This window comes from Notolepis coatsorum, assembly GCF_963971535.1.
Source record: "Notolepis coatsorum genome assembly, chromosome: 15".
NCBI lineage: Eukaryota > Metazoa > Chordata > Actinopteri > Aulopiformes > Paralepididae > Notolepis > Notolepis coatsorum.
Window position 1 is genome coordinate 1,897,652 of NC_140179.1, and position 18,037 is coordinate 1,915,688.

General features: G+C 47.2%; 1 protein-coding gene across 1 annotated transcript in view; it reads right to left on the reverse strand.

The window, feature by feature from the left end:
* Window positions 1-11,318, reverse strand: part of nrip2 (nuclear receptor interacting protein 2) — an 89,283-nt gene extending 77,965 nt beyond the window's left edge. The window contains exon 1 of the mRNA XM_084330693.1: window positions 10,512-11,318. Coding sequence (XP_084186819.1) covers window positions 10,512-10,673 — 162 coding nt within the window. The 5' untranslated portion in view covers window positions 10,674-11,318. The remainder of the gene's footprint in view (window positions 1-10,511) is intronic.
* Window positions 11,319-18,037: the final 6,719 nt, after the last annotated feature.

The window sequence follows — 18,037 nt, forward strand, 5'->3', positions numbered from 1 at the left end:
TGCCAAGCAGTGGCGATGATAAACACACGTGGTAAGATCGATAGATTGACAGATCGATAGATTGCAGTCGAGTTGTGGACAGACGGACGTGCAAAAAAAACAATTAACCAACTATCTTGTGTCTCAAGCTGCTGTGCGATCGGACACCGCCGTCGTCGACCACAGAGGAGCAGGCTGCCCAGCGTCTGTCTGGACGTGGCCTCGGGGAGGATGACGCACCGCAGGGAAGGACTCTGTGTCCAACTCTCTATTCAAAGCCAGGATGATTAGATGATAACTGTGTAGAGGTGATGTGGGTGGGGGGGGGGGGGGGGGGGGTAGTATGCGAAGCTATTACATCCCTGTCAGGACGCTATAATCACAATGCACCCCCCCCACACGGACACCGCTCCACAAATTGGGTTTGTGATATTAAAATGAATTTCACTCCCCTTCTGACAAGCAGATAATTCCATATTATCATAAGAGGGGCCTCCCTCCCCCACCCACCCCCCAGCACGCCGAAAACCGGATGGGGATTTTAGCCTGGAACCGCTGTCATTACCATTACCATTCGGACCAAAGGCGGGTGAGTCATTCCACCGTCGAATAGAGTGTCACATGTTTGATTGATTGATTGAAAATGTTATGAACAGATTGTAGAATGGGTACAATACAGTACGGCTCAATACATACAATTGTTAAGGGGATGCAGACCAGAGAAAGACTTTCGTCTTGTTTACATCAGGGTCCCCCATTTTCAATTCATCATGACACACACGACATACAGATAGACAGTACTGCTACATCTATACATTTATGACATACCAGATTTGCAAATATACACTGTTTTTTTACAGACAGAGTTTCTAAAAGAGAATAAATACATTTGAGGGGGAGGAAACTGTACATTGGGGGGGGGGGGGGGGGGGGTAGTTCGGACATTTACCAGGGCCAGTTTTGAATTGCAGCCAGTCTCCCGTAGGTGCTCTTTTAGAGCGGTTTTGAAGGTGGGTAGGGTTTCACATTATTTTACGGCTGTGGGTAGGGCGTTCCACATTGATGTGGCATAATTGCGATAACGTGTTTAGTCCCTTGTTTGAGCCGAATCTGGGTTTAACATGATTTGTGGAGCTCCCTCTGGTGTTGTGGTCGTGGAATTCGCTGACCATTGGGAAGTATTTCAACATGTACATGGGTACCTTAGTGGTGTAGTGTATCTTGTAGACCAGGCCCATTGCAAGTTGCTCTGTCGTCTACTCTAAGCCATCCTAGGTTGTCAAAGTGTGCAGGGGTGAGGTGGGTTCTAGGAGTCAGGTCAAGCAGTAGTCTGACCAGTTTGTTTTGTGATGTTTGTAATCTTGTTTTTAGCGCCTTTGAGGTGCTTTGGTACTGTGGGATATTTGTGGATATCCTGATGAAGAATGTCTCAGTCAACCGAGGCTTTGTGGGATATTTGTGGATATCCTGATGAAGAATGTCTCAGTCAACCGAGGCTTGGATAATAACAAGGTTTATTAACCAGACAGATAGAATACATAGAGAGAATGGCTGAGGCTCTCGCCCCAGGTGATCAGCTGAAATCCCCCAGGTAAGAAGCCTTGATTGTGGTCGGGAAGAGCCCTTTATAGTTCAACGAAGGGGGTGTGTGGTCCCATTTGATAGGTCAGATGGGGGGGAGGGGGTACAGGTTTGGGGACACAGGGGAGGGGGGTGTCTTATTCCACAGAGAGGGGGGGGGGCACAGGTAAAGGGAACACATGGGAGGGGGATATATTTACATGAGGGCATATTATACCACAATACTCACTTTTCTTTCTTATAATGTGGGTGAGATTAATGTATAATATACCAGGATTGTTTGGAACAGGTAAAAGTGGGGATAATAGTTTAAAATAGAATTATTTACATACATGATTAATAGAATTATTTACATACATGATTCATGACTTATTTACATACATGATTCATGACATGATCGACTGGACTGCGGTCTGTGTTATTTTGATATCAGAGATGAGGGAATAGATATCACCCTTTTCTTTTATTAATCGCTCAAAATACCTATATCAATGAGTGGTCCTCATCTCTGATATCAAACAACAATTAACATAATCATTTGAAGCTATCGCTGTGCAAATATCTTGGCATACCTTCAGTCGTTCATGTCGTGATTCTGGGGAGCTTGTGTGATCGTTGTGCATACAGGCATCGTAATAAACCAATTAAATACATGCACTGTCTGTGTGGTCAGATTTCACAGGGTGAAAAAAACAAAATTGTGTGCATAATTAGGCTAATGTGTACAAAAACATTTTAACAACCGTTAACCTGGTGGTTAATAAAACTAACATGATTGATTATGGGAAACTGTTCAATTACTTAGGATCCAGTTGTATTTACCCTGAGTTTGAGTGTCACTTTCATTCTGTGATTGCCTCAGTTTTGTTGGTCTTTACTTAGAATCAGGCAATTTTCTCCATTTCTTCTCTATAAATGAGGAGATAAAACGTCTTATGCATCGCTTCTGTATGTAATTCTAGTGCATATACTATCAATGGTTCACCATATAGGTGCAAAACAACGTTACATGTCCTCTTCTATGAGAGAATAAAACAACTGATTCTTTCTTGTCTGACAATACAATTTTGTAACCTAAGTAATTCAAATGTGATGTAATGTGATCATGTGGTCACTTCTTCCTTCAGCAATACATTTTAGCTCATTATTACTAACATTGTTAATGCTTTCTCATTGATTTCTTTTCATCACATCCCTAGTTCATCGTTTTGCAGATACATACAATTGTGTGAAAAGTTTCCTTCTTGTGAAGGTATTAATCTGAATGATGTTGCGTCGTTGTTGACAAGGTGTTCTCTGTCGGTCGTGTGGCAGGGCCAAACAGTAACACATAAAAATTAAATAAATACATACAATAGACATTACCTTAGTGGCTAATGTGTCAAAATAAAATTGAAAACCGTTAACCTAGTGGTTAATATAAAAGGTGATTATGATAATCGTTATGCATTGTTCTGTGGTGCATACTATCAATGTTGAACACAAACTTGGTGTCTTGGAACAATCCAACTGGTTCTGCCCTGTTTAACAATACCATTTTGTAATGTGACTCTGTGATCATTTCTCATTGTCATTATAAAATTGGTTAATGCAATCTTACTGATTGTATTTCATCATATTCCTAGTCAATAATTTTCCAGATACATATGAACTCTGTGAAACAGTTCTTGTTTGTGAATCTGACAGTTGCTGTGAAGTGTTGATCATCTGTTCTCGGTCTGTCGTGTGGCAGGGCCAATACATACATAACAATGTGGACAATGTGTGTTCAGAAGTATCTTGTTCTACAGGTCTCTGATGATGTCTCTTCTTGACGATGCAGTCGGGAACATTCACTGGTCGTCGTTCATTCAGAGGGGGCCTACAGGAGGTCGCCGTCCGCTCCCTGTGTACCTTGTCAAGGGTCACCGGTAGCAGTCAACTATAGTGGTCTTTTCCTGCAGCCTATGTTGTTCTCCATCACCACCACACATCCGCCACTGTGCTCACGCTTGGCTCCCATCAGGCCCAGAGACATGGTGGTCAGGGCGTTTTTGAATGTGTTGTGCTGGTTTCGCTGTCCTCTCCTCGTCATTGCGGTACCACTTGATGGAGGGCGAGGGCCCGCCGGTGTAGTGGCTAGTCAGTAGGACGCTTTCTCTCACACGGATGACAATCTTGTCATGGGAATCCACCTTGATGGTCGGGGACTTGGTTCTCATCTGCAGGTGATGGGTTTGGTCTGCAGTGCCGGGGTGGAGGCCGTCAAAGGTTGATCTCCTCTTCGTCAGTGTCTCCTTGGTCAGTCTCCTTCGTGGTCCTCTGCTCCACTTTCTTGGGGATGTCTGTGGGCTGGGTTGGATGGTTCTCCCACGGTTGTTGTCGTCGCCTCTGGTTGTCAATTTTCTTTATGTGTCCTGCTGTGATTAGCTTGTTAATCTCAGCGCGGTACACAGTCTCTTGAGCGGGGTCTCTGGCTAGGTGCCGCTCTGTGTTCAATAGATACCGCTCCGTCGCTTCTTTTGGGGTGTGGAAGGTGGGCATACCCTCTCGCCTCAAGAGTGGAGTTGCGTATCTCATCATTCCATTGACTTTGACTCTCTTTGTCCCTTGCTCAAGGAGTGCTATGGCGTAAATGTCTTCCTTGGAACGAATGTCTTTCTTTTCGTTCTTAAAGGGCATTGTCTCTAGTGTCCATAGCCTCTCGACATGCTGTAGGAGGGTGGTGTCTTCTTCTATCACTCTGGAGTGGAGGCAGCTAGTGGCTGCTGTTCGGTTAAGAGACTTAGCGAGGGGGCCTTGTAATGTCCATCCTAGGCGGGTCTCGACTGCTGCAGGACAGCCTCTGGGCCCTGTGTGGACCCGGTCTATCGGGACTATGAGGTCTGCATGGTCGGAGCCTATCAGCAGGGTCGGGGTGGCACCGTCGTCTCTCTGGCTGCCCGCTTGCTGCGATAGTGAAGGAGACATTCTCGCCCTTTATCGTCTTTAGATCTCTTCTTATTGTCCGAATCGTCATTGGTTGTGTCCGCAGCTTCGTGGTTCAGGTCGCGCGTCGTCTCACTCGTCCTGTCCTCTCACCAATTCGTGATCTGAGGGTGATAAACACTGCCTTAGAAAACTCCTCACAGGTCACATTCACTACAATCTTATCATTAGGCTTTAAATAAAATTAGTAAATGAATGGCCAAATCTTGAATCAGATAAAATAGCTATTTTTCTTCATAGTCTGATGGTCTTAAATTGAAGTTAATCTTACCTCAGGATGCGTTGGCTGTACCTCAGGATACTTACCTCGTCACGCCTTCTCTGGCGTTCTTCACATCTCAGTGTGGCTCATCATGGCATAGGGGGAAAAAAACATAAAATCTAGACAGCCAGTTAATTTTGCATGAAAAACAATCATACGTTTTGTCATCTAACCCTAACTAACCTTACTGTCATGCATTTGTCCTAATAAACTAACCTACACTGTAGCACTCAACACTAATAACACTAACCTACACTGTGGCAATCAACACTAATAAAACTAACCTACACTGTGGCACTCAACACTTTGATGAACATTGTTACTCAGCTGATAGAGTTGTGCCCTGTTTGATGTCCTGTCAATGCAGACCCTGTGAGTCCCTTTTGGATAAAAGTGTCAGCTAAATGATCAATGTACTTGTATATCTTGTACATTTAGATAATTGTGTTTCAATTTTGGTGGTTGATAATTTGCAGTCATGGAAAGTACTTGAAATTTGCAAGGAGTTAGTGGTTAAGCAGAGAATAGAAGGAGGGGATAGTATGTTTAAGTTGTTTTCATCATTGATCTTTCATCTCAGGCACTTCACTTTGTTTGGTGTTATTCAGACATCATATCTCTAATTTGTGTGCCTTCTTGAAAAGAGAGAGATGAAAACAACTGGTTAGTTATTCTGTTAGTATGGGAGTTAGGTAGATTTTCATAACTGCAAATTTATCACTAGTGTCTAATTCATGTTAATTAAGTGGTTCTCTGTTGCCAATCCACCGTCAGGTGAGTTCATCAAGTCTGTGGTCACGAGTGTAGGCATTTGCATTGCTTTGTCTCTCAAGTGTCCACTCTGAAGAAATTTACATGTGGGTGTTTGAATGCAGATCCGTTCCAAATGGCCAATCGATTGTCTCTCAGTTCAGAGATACTAAGTTGGGTCTCTAGGTGTGGTCATAGTGCAGAGCATTTGCATTGCTTTGTTTCTCTCACACCATACCCTGTGGGTTTCAAGTGCCCATTTTGATGTGTCTGCTATCGTCTCACAGAGAGGGGGGGGGGGGGGGCACAGCTCCAAACTGCTTTGTGTTCTAATGTGTCTGCTATCGTCTCACAGAGAGGGGGGGGGGGGGGGGGGGGGGGGGGGCACAGCTCCAAACTGCTTTGTGTTCTAATGTAGATTAACTCAGTCCCTTTCTGTCTCTTGATTGTCTGTTTGCTTCCTGTAAACACAATTTACATGTGGGGATGCAGAATTGTTCCAAATGGTCAATCGATTATCTCTCAGCTCTGCACTTTCTCTCGGTTGACATGCAAATTGTTGGAGTTTCAACTTTTGTGATACAATGTGTTTACACCCATTCTGCATCTTGACCCAGAGCCAGATCTCTTGGTTGTCTGTAAATACAAACACATGTCATATCGCATATGTACACAAGCATCATATGAATCACACATTTTGAATCATGTTTAAAAATGTCTTACAATGGAAAGGGCTAGTTATCTTTCATTGGTTCTTTAGATAAACACATTAACTCAAGTGAATATAACCTAAACATCTTACTTTTAAACATAATCTATGTTGTTTGTGTTCCAAGTTTTTTAACATTGAAAGCTTATAAAGTCGTTCCAAGTTTTCAACATTGAAAGCTTATAAAGTCTAATCTAACGCTGTTTATGTGGACTACAATTCCTGTACTGCCATATATTGGGAACCGGAAGTGTTTGTTTAGCTCCCATGGTCAGTATGACTGGTACGCCCACAGATGTATTATAATTCTGAAACAGACATTGTAATTAGCTTTATGTGACTTATAATGTGTAAATTAAAGCACATAAACACTCAAGTGATCTGAGATAGTTGTAATTTGCTTTAACTGATAGTTGTGTATATGTACAGTTTCTACGTCAAATGACTCCCTTTTCTTGACTCCTTTTGTATCACAAAAAGTACTGAATTTGCAAATCTAGTATGTCATAAATGTACAGATGTAGCAGTACTGACTATCTGTCTGTCATGTATGTCATAATATGTTCTGATAAATTGAAAATGGGGGACCCTGATGTAAACAACTCTGGTATTGAAAATGGGGGACCCTGATGTAAACAAGACTAAAGTCTCTCTCTGGTCTGCATCCCCTTAACAATTGTGTATTGAGCTGTGCTGTATTGTACCCATTCTGCAATCTGTTAATAAAGTTTTCAATCAATCAATGCATCTATATTTATGATTGTCATACTCACCGGGGACAGCTGTTGTGTTGGGTTGGATCCGTTACGTGTCGTCAGCAACCCGCATCTCGCCACCTCAACTCAACATTTTCCAATAGCAGCGCGCACATACACATACATATACAAATAAAACATATACTACACGTGGATTTCACGCACCCTTGGCCTTGGGTACATTACACTTTACGTTCGCTTATGGATAGTTTAATATAAAATAATCACTTCACGGCGCGCATAGCGTGACGTCATCGCTCCATGCGACGTTCGTGCGTTCTCATTCGCCTCGGAAATAACGCTTTGCAATTCATACAGTATTTTTTCCAACGAGCTCTCAATAGCCTGGAATTCCTATACCAGCGTTTTGTTACCGAATGAACGCGCCTGTGCATATGTGAAACGTAAACAAACTGAAACGATAAAACTATACTTCCCCAAATGGTCGTTCCCGTGGGCCGGTTTTGTTGATTCCGGAAATTACTATCCTAGTTTGTCCCGTGAGTTGCACATCAATGTTATCCTCTGTATAACGGTACTCGTCTCCCTATGCTCGTCGCGCTATCCGTCGGTTTCTTTACTCAATACAGCACCGCGGCGGGTTCTATACTGTGCACATACAAACGAGACTTTAAACAGACAAACAAACATTAATACATATAAGTTAACGTGTGTATATATCTGGTCTGTATTGGATCGCTGTTCGTTTAGTCGTCCAACATCTGTATTGTTCCAACATCTGTTGCGACAAGGCATTTATACCCTTGATATATAACTACACATCGTTATTAAAATCATAACGACCGAACCTGACTTCGAAATTTACCAGCGATATATTAGATTATATATACCTTTTAATCACACTCACGGTCCCTTCGACCTGCGACTCGTTAAATGTACATTCACGTACTCCCGAGACAGGTCATCTTCCCGCTATCCGTATAATCAATTGGTTAATTTAATCCAAAATACATCGTTTTCAGGAAAGGAAGAGATTGTGGGCTTAGTTTGAGGTTGAAACAATGAATATCACATCATAATAAGCCCACGTTTCTTGCCTTGTTGCCTATTTTTTAGTCTGAATTAGACTTGGGGTAGCAATCCAACAACCTGTATTGTGTGCCTTAACTTTTGGTCGGCTCCGACTCGACCTGGAATAGCACTTCAACCTGTGTGCCTAAACTTTTGGGAATAGCACATATAACCCATCCTTTCAGAACCTCCTGATAAGGACCCAGGTGCACGCGCGCCCTGGTAACGATTCTCAATACAGATCAGATATATTAATGCACATTATTCTACTCAGCCATGATCTCAATATTTGACAACATTCTGTAATATTCACCTGGCACAGAGAAAAGCGGGAAGGTTTCAATTCCTTTCCATACATTTTGTCGACCATCCTATTATACTCACTTTTCTCTGTATAGTTGAATGATACAGCACGCCGGGAGGACGCAAAAAGTCCGTCACAAGTTCGTAGACGCCAATTGTGGGATATTTGTGGATATCCTGATGAAGAATGTCTCAGTCAACCGAGGCTTTGTGGGATATTTGTGGATATCCTGATGAAGAATGTCTCAGTCAACCGAGGCTTGGATAATAACAAGGTTTATTAACCAGACAGATAGAATACATAGAGAGAATGGCTGAGGCTCTCGCCCCAGGTGATCAGCTGAAATCCCCCAGGTAAGAAGCCTTGATTGTGGTCGGGAAGAGCCCTTTATAGTTCAACGAAGGGGGTGTGTGGTCCCATTTGATAGGTCAGATGGGGGGGAGGGGGTACAGGTTTGGGGACACAGGGGAGGGGGGTGTCTTATTCCACAGAGAGGGGGGGGGCACAGGTAAAGGGAACACATGGGAGGGGGATATATTTACATGAGGGCATATTATACCACAGTACCATGAGGTGCAAGCATAGTCATAGTACTCTTGAATGAGTGCTCCTGCCAGAGTCTTCAGGGTATTCTTGTTTACCAGAGAGGAGATCCGGTACAAGAATCTAGTTCGTTGGTTGACTTTTTTGATTACATTGGTTGCCATTTTGTCATTCACCGTTATTATGTTCATCCCCGAGAGTCCCAGGCTGTGGTCGCGGGGACGCAAAGAGGAAACCCGAGTGCATATCGAGCTGCTTTGTCTCTGGACACGTTCGCAGTCGCGAGGATCAGATATCGTGTCAGATGCTGTCGGAAGATACAGAGCGGGGAGGAGGAGGAGGAGGAGCGGGTAATGAAGGGAGGAAGAGCGAGACGAGGGTTTGGAGAGAAACATAAGTCTAAAGGACCGGTACTTATTTTGTGTTGCATCTGAAGGCCCTAGTAGTCATGTGATCCAAATGTAAACAAAATGGGTAGAAGCCGTGCTGTCAAAAAATAAGAAAGAAGAATGGAGAGCCTATGGGAGATGTAAATAATACAAACAATATACCAGCTATCTGAGGAAATATACATCAACAACCAATATATGAAACGTTAGCTAGTTAACAATGCAACAATGCCGATGATTCTGACATCCGAGGCAATAACCTGTTTAAATGAGGAAATGGCGATACCGTTTAATTCAATGTCGGCCGAACTGAAACACACTTGGCTCTACAGTCTACACTGTCACATAATGACCCTTCCTTCTTTTATAGTTTCCTTGGTTTTCAATCTCTCTTTGATTGACTGAGCTCTTGATACAAGCACTAACCAGAGACAACGGGTCAACATGAGATTTCTATTGTATCTGCTGTATTCTGCTATCTGCTGTTTGTTTACATCTGCAACGCTTGTAAACACAGGAGTAAAACACATCTACTGTATATTTCAATGTACAACGGGTTAAGATAAGTTCCAAGCAGTGTCTTTTTTCATTTACCAATCGAACTCTTCAAGGATGTATGTGAATAGAGACCCCCACCCCCCCCCCCACACACTCTGATCTGGTCACGGATTGGGGCTTTAAATTGCTCCCCACGCAGCCAGGATGGTTGTGGTCGTGGGTTCGTAGCTCTGGGGGCTCCGGGAAGCAGCCATGTAATCAGAACTGCGTCAGTCGTTTGACAGCAGGGCAAGAAAACCATTATTGCAACAGACCACAGAGTCCTCACTGTGGCAGAGTTCAGTTCAGACTTAAATGAAATTCTGAGTGCTGGTTATAAGGTGTGTGTGTGTGTGTGTGTGTGTGTGCTGGTTATAAGGTGTGTGTGTGTGTGTGTGTGTGTTGGTTATAAGGTGTGTGTGTGTGTGTGTGTGTGTGTGTGTGTGTGTGTGTGTGTGTGTGTGCGCGTGTGCAACAGTCAGCAACACAGACATGGTGGTGCTGAGAGCATACACACACACACACACACAAGCAGCTGTCAAAAAGCAGATAACAACCTCTCCAGCCTAATAATGTATCAATTAAAAATAAAACTCATTCATCTAAATAATAACCGTGTGAGAAGGTCAGTCAAACACATAAACAGACAGACCGGAACATACAGTATAGACAGTTAGACAGACACACTGCCTCACACACTCACCAAGTCTCGGGTGCCCCCCAGCCTCTTGAGCCCGTCCAGGGGGAGGAAGTCGGCCGAGTCCTTGTGCGTGAACTGGGTGTTCTGCTTCAGACGCCTCTGCTGGTGCAGGACGGCCTTGTCCCGGATGGCCAGATCGCCTTTCTTACCCTCAGCAGCACTCATGGTCCGGTCCCTCAGTCTTTCTTAATAAGACTGAACAAGAAGAAGAAGATGGGGGAGAAAAGCAGAGCTTCAGTTCACAGTACAGCAGAGAGAGAGAGAGAGAGAGAGAGAGAGAGAGAGAGAGAGAGAGAGAGAGAGAGAGAGAGAGAGAGAGAGAGAGACCGGAGCAGCGCAGCGCAACAACACGCACTGTCCGCGAGAAGAGGCGAGAGAGAGCGGCTCGCTGTTCAGAGTGTCGCCCGGCGAGGAGGAGCTCAGTGCCGCACAGAGAAGAAGCCCCAAGTGATGATGTAGGAGGAGGAGGGAGGGAGGGAGGGAGGCAGATGCAGCGCGCAGCCCAGTGTTACTGTGTTGGTCCTCTGTTTAGATCCTTAAAAAGATAATGAATCTGTTGTTTACTCTCCCCCCACCACCTCCTCGGGTCAGAAGAAACGATACTCCACCACCTTGTTATGATGTCGTCTTTGAAACTGTAGTGTCCTTCCTTCCCTTGGAGGTGGCTGTGCCGTGCCGTGCCGTGCCGTGCTGTGGCAGTCCTTCCTTGTCATGTATTTGTACTATACAGCCTGTAACTAGCTATTGTCTAGTCATCGTTTTCAGTGTGTATGATGATGATGATGATGGTCCTGACTCCTGCTGTGTAGACATGCGTCTACCTCCCTCAGTTAAGAGAAGGCTGTGCGAGACAGACAGATGGTTGTGTGTGTGTGAGAGAGAGCAATGTTGTCTCTCTCCTCTCCCTCCCTCCCTCCCTCTCTCTCTCTCCCTCTCTCTCTCTCTCCCCCCTCTCTCTCTCTCTCTCTCTCTCTCTCTCACTCTGTCTCTCACTCTGTCTCTCTCTCTGTCTGTCTCTCTCTCTCTCTCTCTCTCTCTCTCTCACATCAGCCCAGCACTCTCAGTCCCTCCCCACGCTGTCAGGCCCGCGTGAACTAACTAACTTGCGTTCAGCGTTTCTCTGATTGGCCACGACACCCACGTGACCGCGCGCTAGCACGCCCCCTTATCCACGCTGCTCTCGCGGAAATAGGCTGCTGCTCGCGGAAATGTAATGTTATGTTTGAATCGCTAGAATACACAACATATTTATCAAAACAACTACCAGATTCACTCATAACGTTATTTCGCGTGACAACACAGCCCAGCTGTCAGAAACTGCACATTGAGGGGGTTTGAATCACTGTACATCAGTGGAGGCTGCTGACTGATTAACGATAGGTTATGTATATAACCTAGTTATATGAGTACTGGCTGAGCGTCCCGCTCTTAAGCCTATCGAGATATACCTCATCTCATGTACCTACTGTACTCCACTAACAAAAAAACAAATACGCCCATCACCTGCCGGGTCCCGCCCCTATGGAGGCATAGCCTATAAGACACTAGGCATGGTCACCAAACACTCTTCCTCGCCAAAAAACCCGTTTCCAGGAAAAGATTCCTCAAAAGGGAACTCAGGGCCGTTAAGAGCGGGACGCTCAGCCAGTACTCATATAACTAGGTTATATACATAACCTTTCGTTATATTATCGTACTTGGCCATCGCGTCCCGCTCTTAAGCCTATCGAGATATGGGGTAGAGCGGACGCGAGGCCCGACAGATGTACCCCCTGAGGACCCGTAAGCCCACATCAAGGGGTTGGGGAGTCCCGTCACCCCATCCTTCCTAATGAAGGGGGGGCGCAGTCAACTCCACCTGAGTGCGAGCAAGAGGGAACTAGAACCCCTTGAACACACAGCACAGGCGGAACCACGTGTGACCTAACACACTGTGGCCCATACCCACACACTCCTGCTACCCTACCAAAGGACGGGAAGCAGGAAAGGCCACAGACCCCAGAACCGCCTGTGAGACAGAACCCCCGGTCATGTCCATGAGGTAAAACCGTACAAAGGGGCCCGGGGAGGACCATGAAGCTGCAGCACAGATGTCCTCCACCGAGGCCCCACCCAGCAGAGCGGCAGAGGCAGCCACCCCACGAGTGGAGTGCGCCCTGACGCCCCCAGGGGGATCCAGCCCGGCCAACGTGTAGCAGAGGGCAATGCCCTCGCACAACCAATGGGACAGGCGCTGTTTCGATAGTGCCTTACCGGCACGAGAACCACCGTGACAGACAAAAAGCTGATCGGTAACCCTGAGGTCCTGAGTACGGCTGAGGTAAATTCCCAAAGCACGGACCGGACATGACAGGTGAAGGCCCGCATCTAACTCACTAGCGTGAGGAGGCGGACGAAACGCCTGAACCACAATATCCCTGGAGCGGAAGGAACTCCGGATATTCTTAGGCACGAAAGCAGGATTAGGCCGCAGAGTGGCACTGCAATCGGAACGAAAAGACAGGCACTCTGGACGTACCGAAAGAGCACAGAGCTCACCCACGCGTTTAGCGGAGGTGACAGCCAGCAAGAACGCGGTCTTGAAAGACAGCTGTCCCAATGGCGCTTGCTCAAGCGGCTCAAACGGGGCCAAGGACAACCGACCGAGGACCAATTGAAGATCTCGTCGGCCAGGGCTGTCACTGCTTCTGACCCTGACAATAGGGTCGGCACCAAACCTGAGAACAGAGGGTGGGGTTGCGCAAACTGCAACACAAGCCCCTCCTTCAACGTTCTCTCTATCCACCCCCCCAAACGGCATTCTTGTCGCCATATGTGAAAATAATCCCACAGCGCACCCGCCGTCAACTGACGCTGGGCCGCAAGGAACAGTAGATAGTTGGCCCGGTCCCTCCCGCTGTGCGACGCACCCAAGGGGGGACCCCGACAGAAAGGGCCGGTTTGATACGGGAGAAGCTGTCATCAAACTGGTTGACACACACCCCCCCCCTGAACACCCCTCTAGCGCATGCTGAGGAGTTGTCCTACAGCTAGACACGCAAGGCATGAGGACCCCATGGGCTCCTACACGCCGAAGCCCTGCAGTGATATTGCTATCACCCAAATCACGCTCGCCTCTTCTTTGCAGACCACTGCCACTCTCACGGGAGTGGGAGGCATCAGCGTGATACCCCGCCTGGCGAAGGCGAGGCCGGGGTAACCCTTGCTGTGCATTCAACAGAAGAGGCCTCGAGTCCCCCTGCTGACCACCGTAACACCAGGCTCCCCCATCACACAACGCGTGGTGCAGGAGCCACGCGACAGCACAACATTCTCACGGACAGACCCAGGCTCAGCCATCAACTGGGTGTCAGCCCCTGTCCCCATGAGAAGTGAAGAATGGGGCTGCATGCGCTTCAAAGAAGGTTCGCGGCCCGCAGCCAAAGGAAAACGATCAGAGCCCCGCTTCCGTGGGTAACAGAGAGAGGCTTGAACGGGGAGCGGGCTGCTCGCGGCAGAATGACAACGGCTTGTTTTATCCAAGCCGAATACACCCAAAATGGCCGATCCCTCGGCCGCCAAGGCTGTCGGCCTTGTGGATCCCTGTTGACTCTCCGCCCAGGGCACCACTGGCGGGGGAAACATGGCCGCCTGTCGAGGGCCTCGCCACAGTCGTTGACGAGGCCGTGCTCCCACCTCTGGCTGCACAGTGTGAGGCGGTGTGGGACCCAGATCAACAACCGCCTGCGCCTCCACAGAATGACCAAAAAGTCTTTCCGTGGAAAAAGGAGTCGTGAGGAGAGAAAACCTATCCTCTTCCCCAAGAGAGTGCTCCAACCAAACATGCCTAACAACAAACGTTGATAGCATCCTAATCCTCCCCGCAGTTATAGCTTGCGACTGAGTCAAGATCTCTATAACACCACAAACATGCAACATGTTTACAATGTCGGCTGGACCCATAGCCCCACTAACCGACGCCAATGTGGATAGGAAACTAGCCAGCTGAGCCATAACACTGGCCGCCGCTACAAACCATCCTGCAGCAGTATACCACTCATCCGTCCATACTGCCACCCTCCGAGCCGATTCGCTCTCAAGCATCGGCCGGGTGGGACATCGTTCATCCCCGCCGGGGCACAGGAACAAAGCTACCTGGCTACGTAGCCACGGTACCCCCGGCCTGCACCCTGTTGTTAGCCCTTTTACCCGTAAAAAAGGTAAATAAGACTCAGCGAAACCCCCCACATTAGCAACCGACTGACCTTCATCAATGAACCGGGCAAAAAGAGGGAAAAGCGGCAACGTCCCGCGGCGGTGAATATTAGAACAACGACCCATTTCAGCATCAACATTAGCATTAGCAGTAGCATTCGTAGCATTAGTGTAAGCAGCATGCTCCAGGATAGCCAGGAAATCGTCTACTGCAGTGGAACGTTCACCAAGCCACCCCGGCCCTGGCGCCGAAACACACTTCACAGCATTACTAACACCAACATCAATGCCTGATGACACAGGGCCTACATGTGTACAAGCTGGCCCGACAGCCAAACCTTGTACGCTGCTCCTTGGTATGCTGCCACCAGACGAGGAAACATCAACATAGGCCCGACGTGTCGCTGAAACATGCCCCGAAGATTCCAGGGGTAAGCAAACCTCCGGTAAGCTTTCAACATTACGCAATTTCTCTAATCTTTTCATAACAACTAGTTACATAAGGCGCACTGCGACCGTTATGATGGAAACGAAATAGAGGAAGAGTGTTTGGTGACCATGCCTAGTGTCTTATAGGCTACGCCTCCATAGGGGCGGGACCCGGCAGGTGATGGGCGTATTTGTTTTTTCGTTAGTGGAGTACAGTAGGTACATGAGATGAGGTATATCTCGATAGGCTTAAGAGCGGGACGCGATGGCCAAGTACGATAATATAACTGTATAATATACAGTTGTATAATATAATGTATGATATATCAGGACGGCCAAAACCCCGCCCAGTTTTCTAAAAACACACATATATTCAATCAATATCTTAAATTAGCACTTTGCTAAGTAATCTAATGTGCCTATACCACCCGGCACCTACTATGCTAATAATGTCTACTATTATGTACTCAAGTATAGCACTCAAGTTTGACACCGTTTGACCAACAATATCACAACTAGAGTTGTACCCTTCCTGCTGACTTGTTGTACACAACTTGTAAGTCGCTTTGGATAAAAGCGTCAGCTAAATGACTAAATGTAAATGTAAATGTAACAACCATCAAACTATGATGAGGGAAGAGGAGGTATGGGTCAGCCTCCAGTTAATACGCTATAGCAGAGCGTCTCAACTCTCAATTCCATATACAGTAACAGTGTAGTTACTACTTTTCATTAGTACAATGGGAAATCTTGGGACTTTCTATTGTCTTGCTACGAAGATTTATTTTCTATCATATTATTTTCCAAAGCTAGGCTAGAGTCTGTACATATTGTATGAAACACAAATATGAAATACAAATAATCACCATACACACATATTGAGATTATTGTAGGCTAATAGAATGACTTCATATCAAAATTCCCTTCAACCACATTTAAAAAGAAACTTTATTATAAATACATCACCCTTTTCAGTCTGTAGATAAACTCTACCTAAATAAATATAAAATGGCAACAAAATAATTTATAATAATCATCCATTATGAAGCATATTGAAATCAGAAAGTAAAATGGCTTGACAGCTTGATCAGCCCTAAAACCCTTTCAACTTTGAAATATATTATTATTTTGCACTATACTAATATTCTGCCTGTCACACCTACACTATGTACAGAGAATAAATAGGAAAAGAAACTACAGGAAAATTAAAAAATTTATTAAATAAAAGGTGACTGTGACAGGATGATTATCTGGACATGAGGGTATATTTTCCACATCAGTATGTAGTAACATCTTTGTACTGCATGCCATTAACTGTGTGGTTTTGACCCTCAACTACATGGGACTAGAATAAACGTTAGGTTATGGCTATAACCAAGTTCTGTTAGTTAGGGGCGACGCTTGGCATCACCTTACTGCACTATCTCGCGTACGTGCACGCGTACTGAATAAATTCCACAAATGTACCTCTAATACCAGTATTAGTCTGACCACACCCCTCATCAGCTTACCTTCATAAGCAGGTGTGTGGTCACCTGCTCTCCTCCTTCCCAAGCTTTCACCACAAGGTGAGGTCAAGGGCTGCAGCGGCCGTCTGATGCCAAGCGTCGCCCCTAACTAACAGAACTTGGTTATAGCCATAACCTAACGTTCTGTTTCGTTAAGGGGCTCAGCTTGGCATCACCTTACTGCACAAGGGAGGCCAAGCGGAGCCGCTGGCTGACAAATACACCCCGCTGACAGCCCCCCACAACCATCAGAACAGGGAGGGCTGAGCCCCCCCGACCCCCCCTAATGGAGGGTAGCCCCCCTATTAGGGGCTTCACGGGAAGGCGACGGACCCGACCGTGCGTAGAGGCACTCAAGCAACTCAACGCACAGGGTGAGCAGACCGTGGCTTGACCCCACGACTACACACACGCACAACCCGCATGCCACCCGGGAACGAACGGAGGAACAACCTCGTTACTGCCCCCAGAATCACGGGGTCAAGGGCAAACCCAACCCCGTGGCAAGGCCGTAGCAGCGGAGCGCGAAGAAAGACCCAGATCCACCAAAGGACTGGGCTCCCTGGAATGGGGGCCCGGAGAAGTCCACGATGCCAGCATCAAGACCCCACCAGGGGGGCACCTAGTGACCCCGCCCCCCACATCGCCAGCGTATCCGGACAAAAGGGCCCCTCAGCCGAGCGGGCCCTGTCCTCCCCAACAGCACACCGCCTGGAACACAAGCCCTGCAACAGGCAGACAGCATGGTTAAACACACAAGTGGTAACCAACGGAAGCAGGCAGTGCACCGGGGAAAGACCAGGCAACAGGCTGTCAACCCAAGCCTGGAAAAACTGCGGACGAGGCAGGCGCCAGAAAGGACAGCTGAACAGCCGCCCCGGCGGAAGGGGCGTATGCTGGCGTTGTCGCATAACCAAGCTTTCAAACAGCACGTCAGAAGTGGGATCCGTAGACCACTCGACCCCTGACAGCTGCCCACAGAAAAGCCCATACGATCGGCAGACGTCATGAACGTGCAGGGGCACCCTCAACCGGAGAACCGGGAGTTGACACTGCAGCAACACACCAGAGAACCAACCACCCAGGCATCACCCCATGCAATGGTTGGTCCCATAACCCCTCAGGAAAGAACCCCGAAACACACCTGCGGCACCGCCGCAGCCCGCGTTCCGGTTCCCAACAGGGCTATCCCGGGCCTACGGGTCAACGAGCATCACCCCGGACCGGGCCCGGTGATACGGGGAGCACAGGATCCCAGAGGAGGTTAACCCCACCCAACAGGCTCCTCAGCGCCAAAACGCAAGAGAAGAGCGTAATATGGAAGACCAGCCCCAGCACCCCGCACTCGGTATTCCCAGGAGGTCACCCAACCAAGTACCAACCAAGACCAACCCGTAC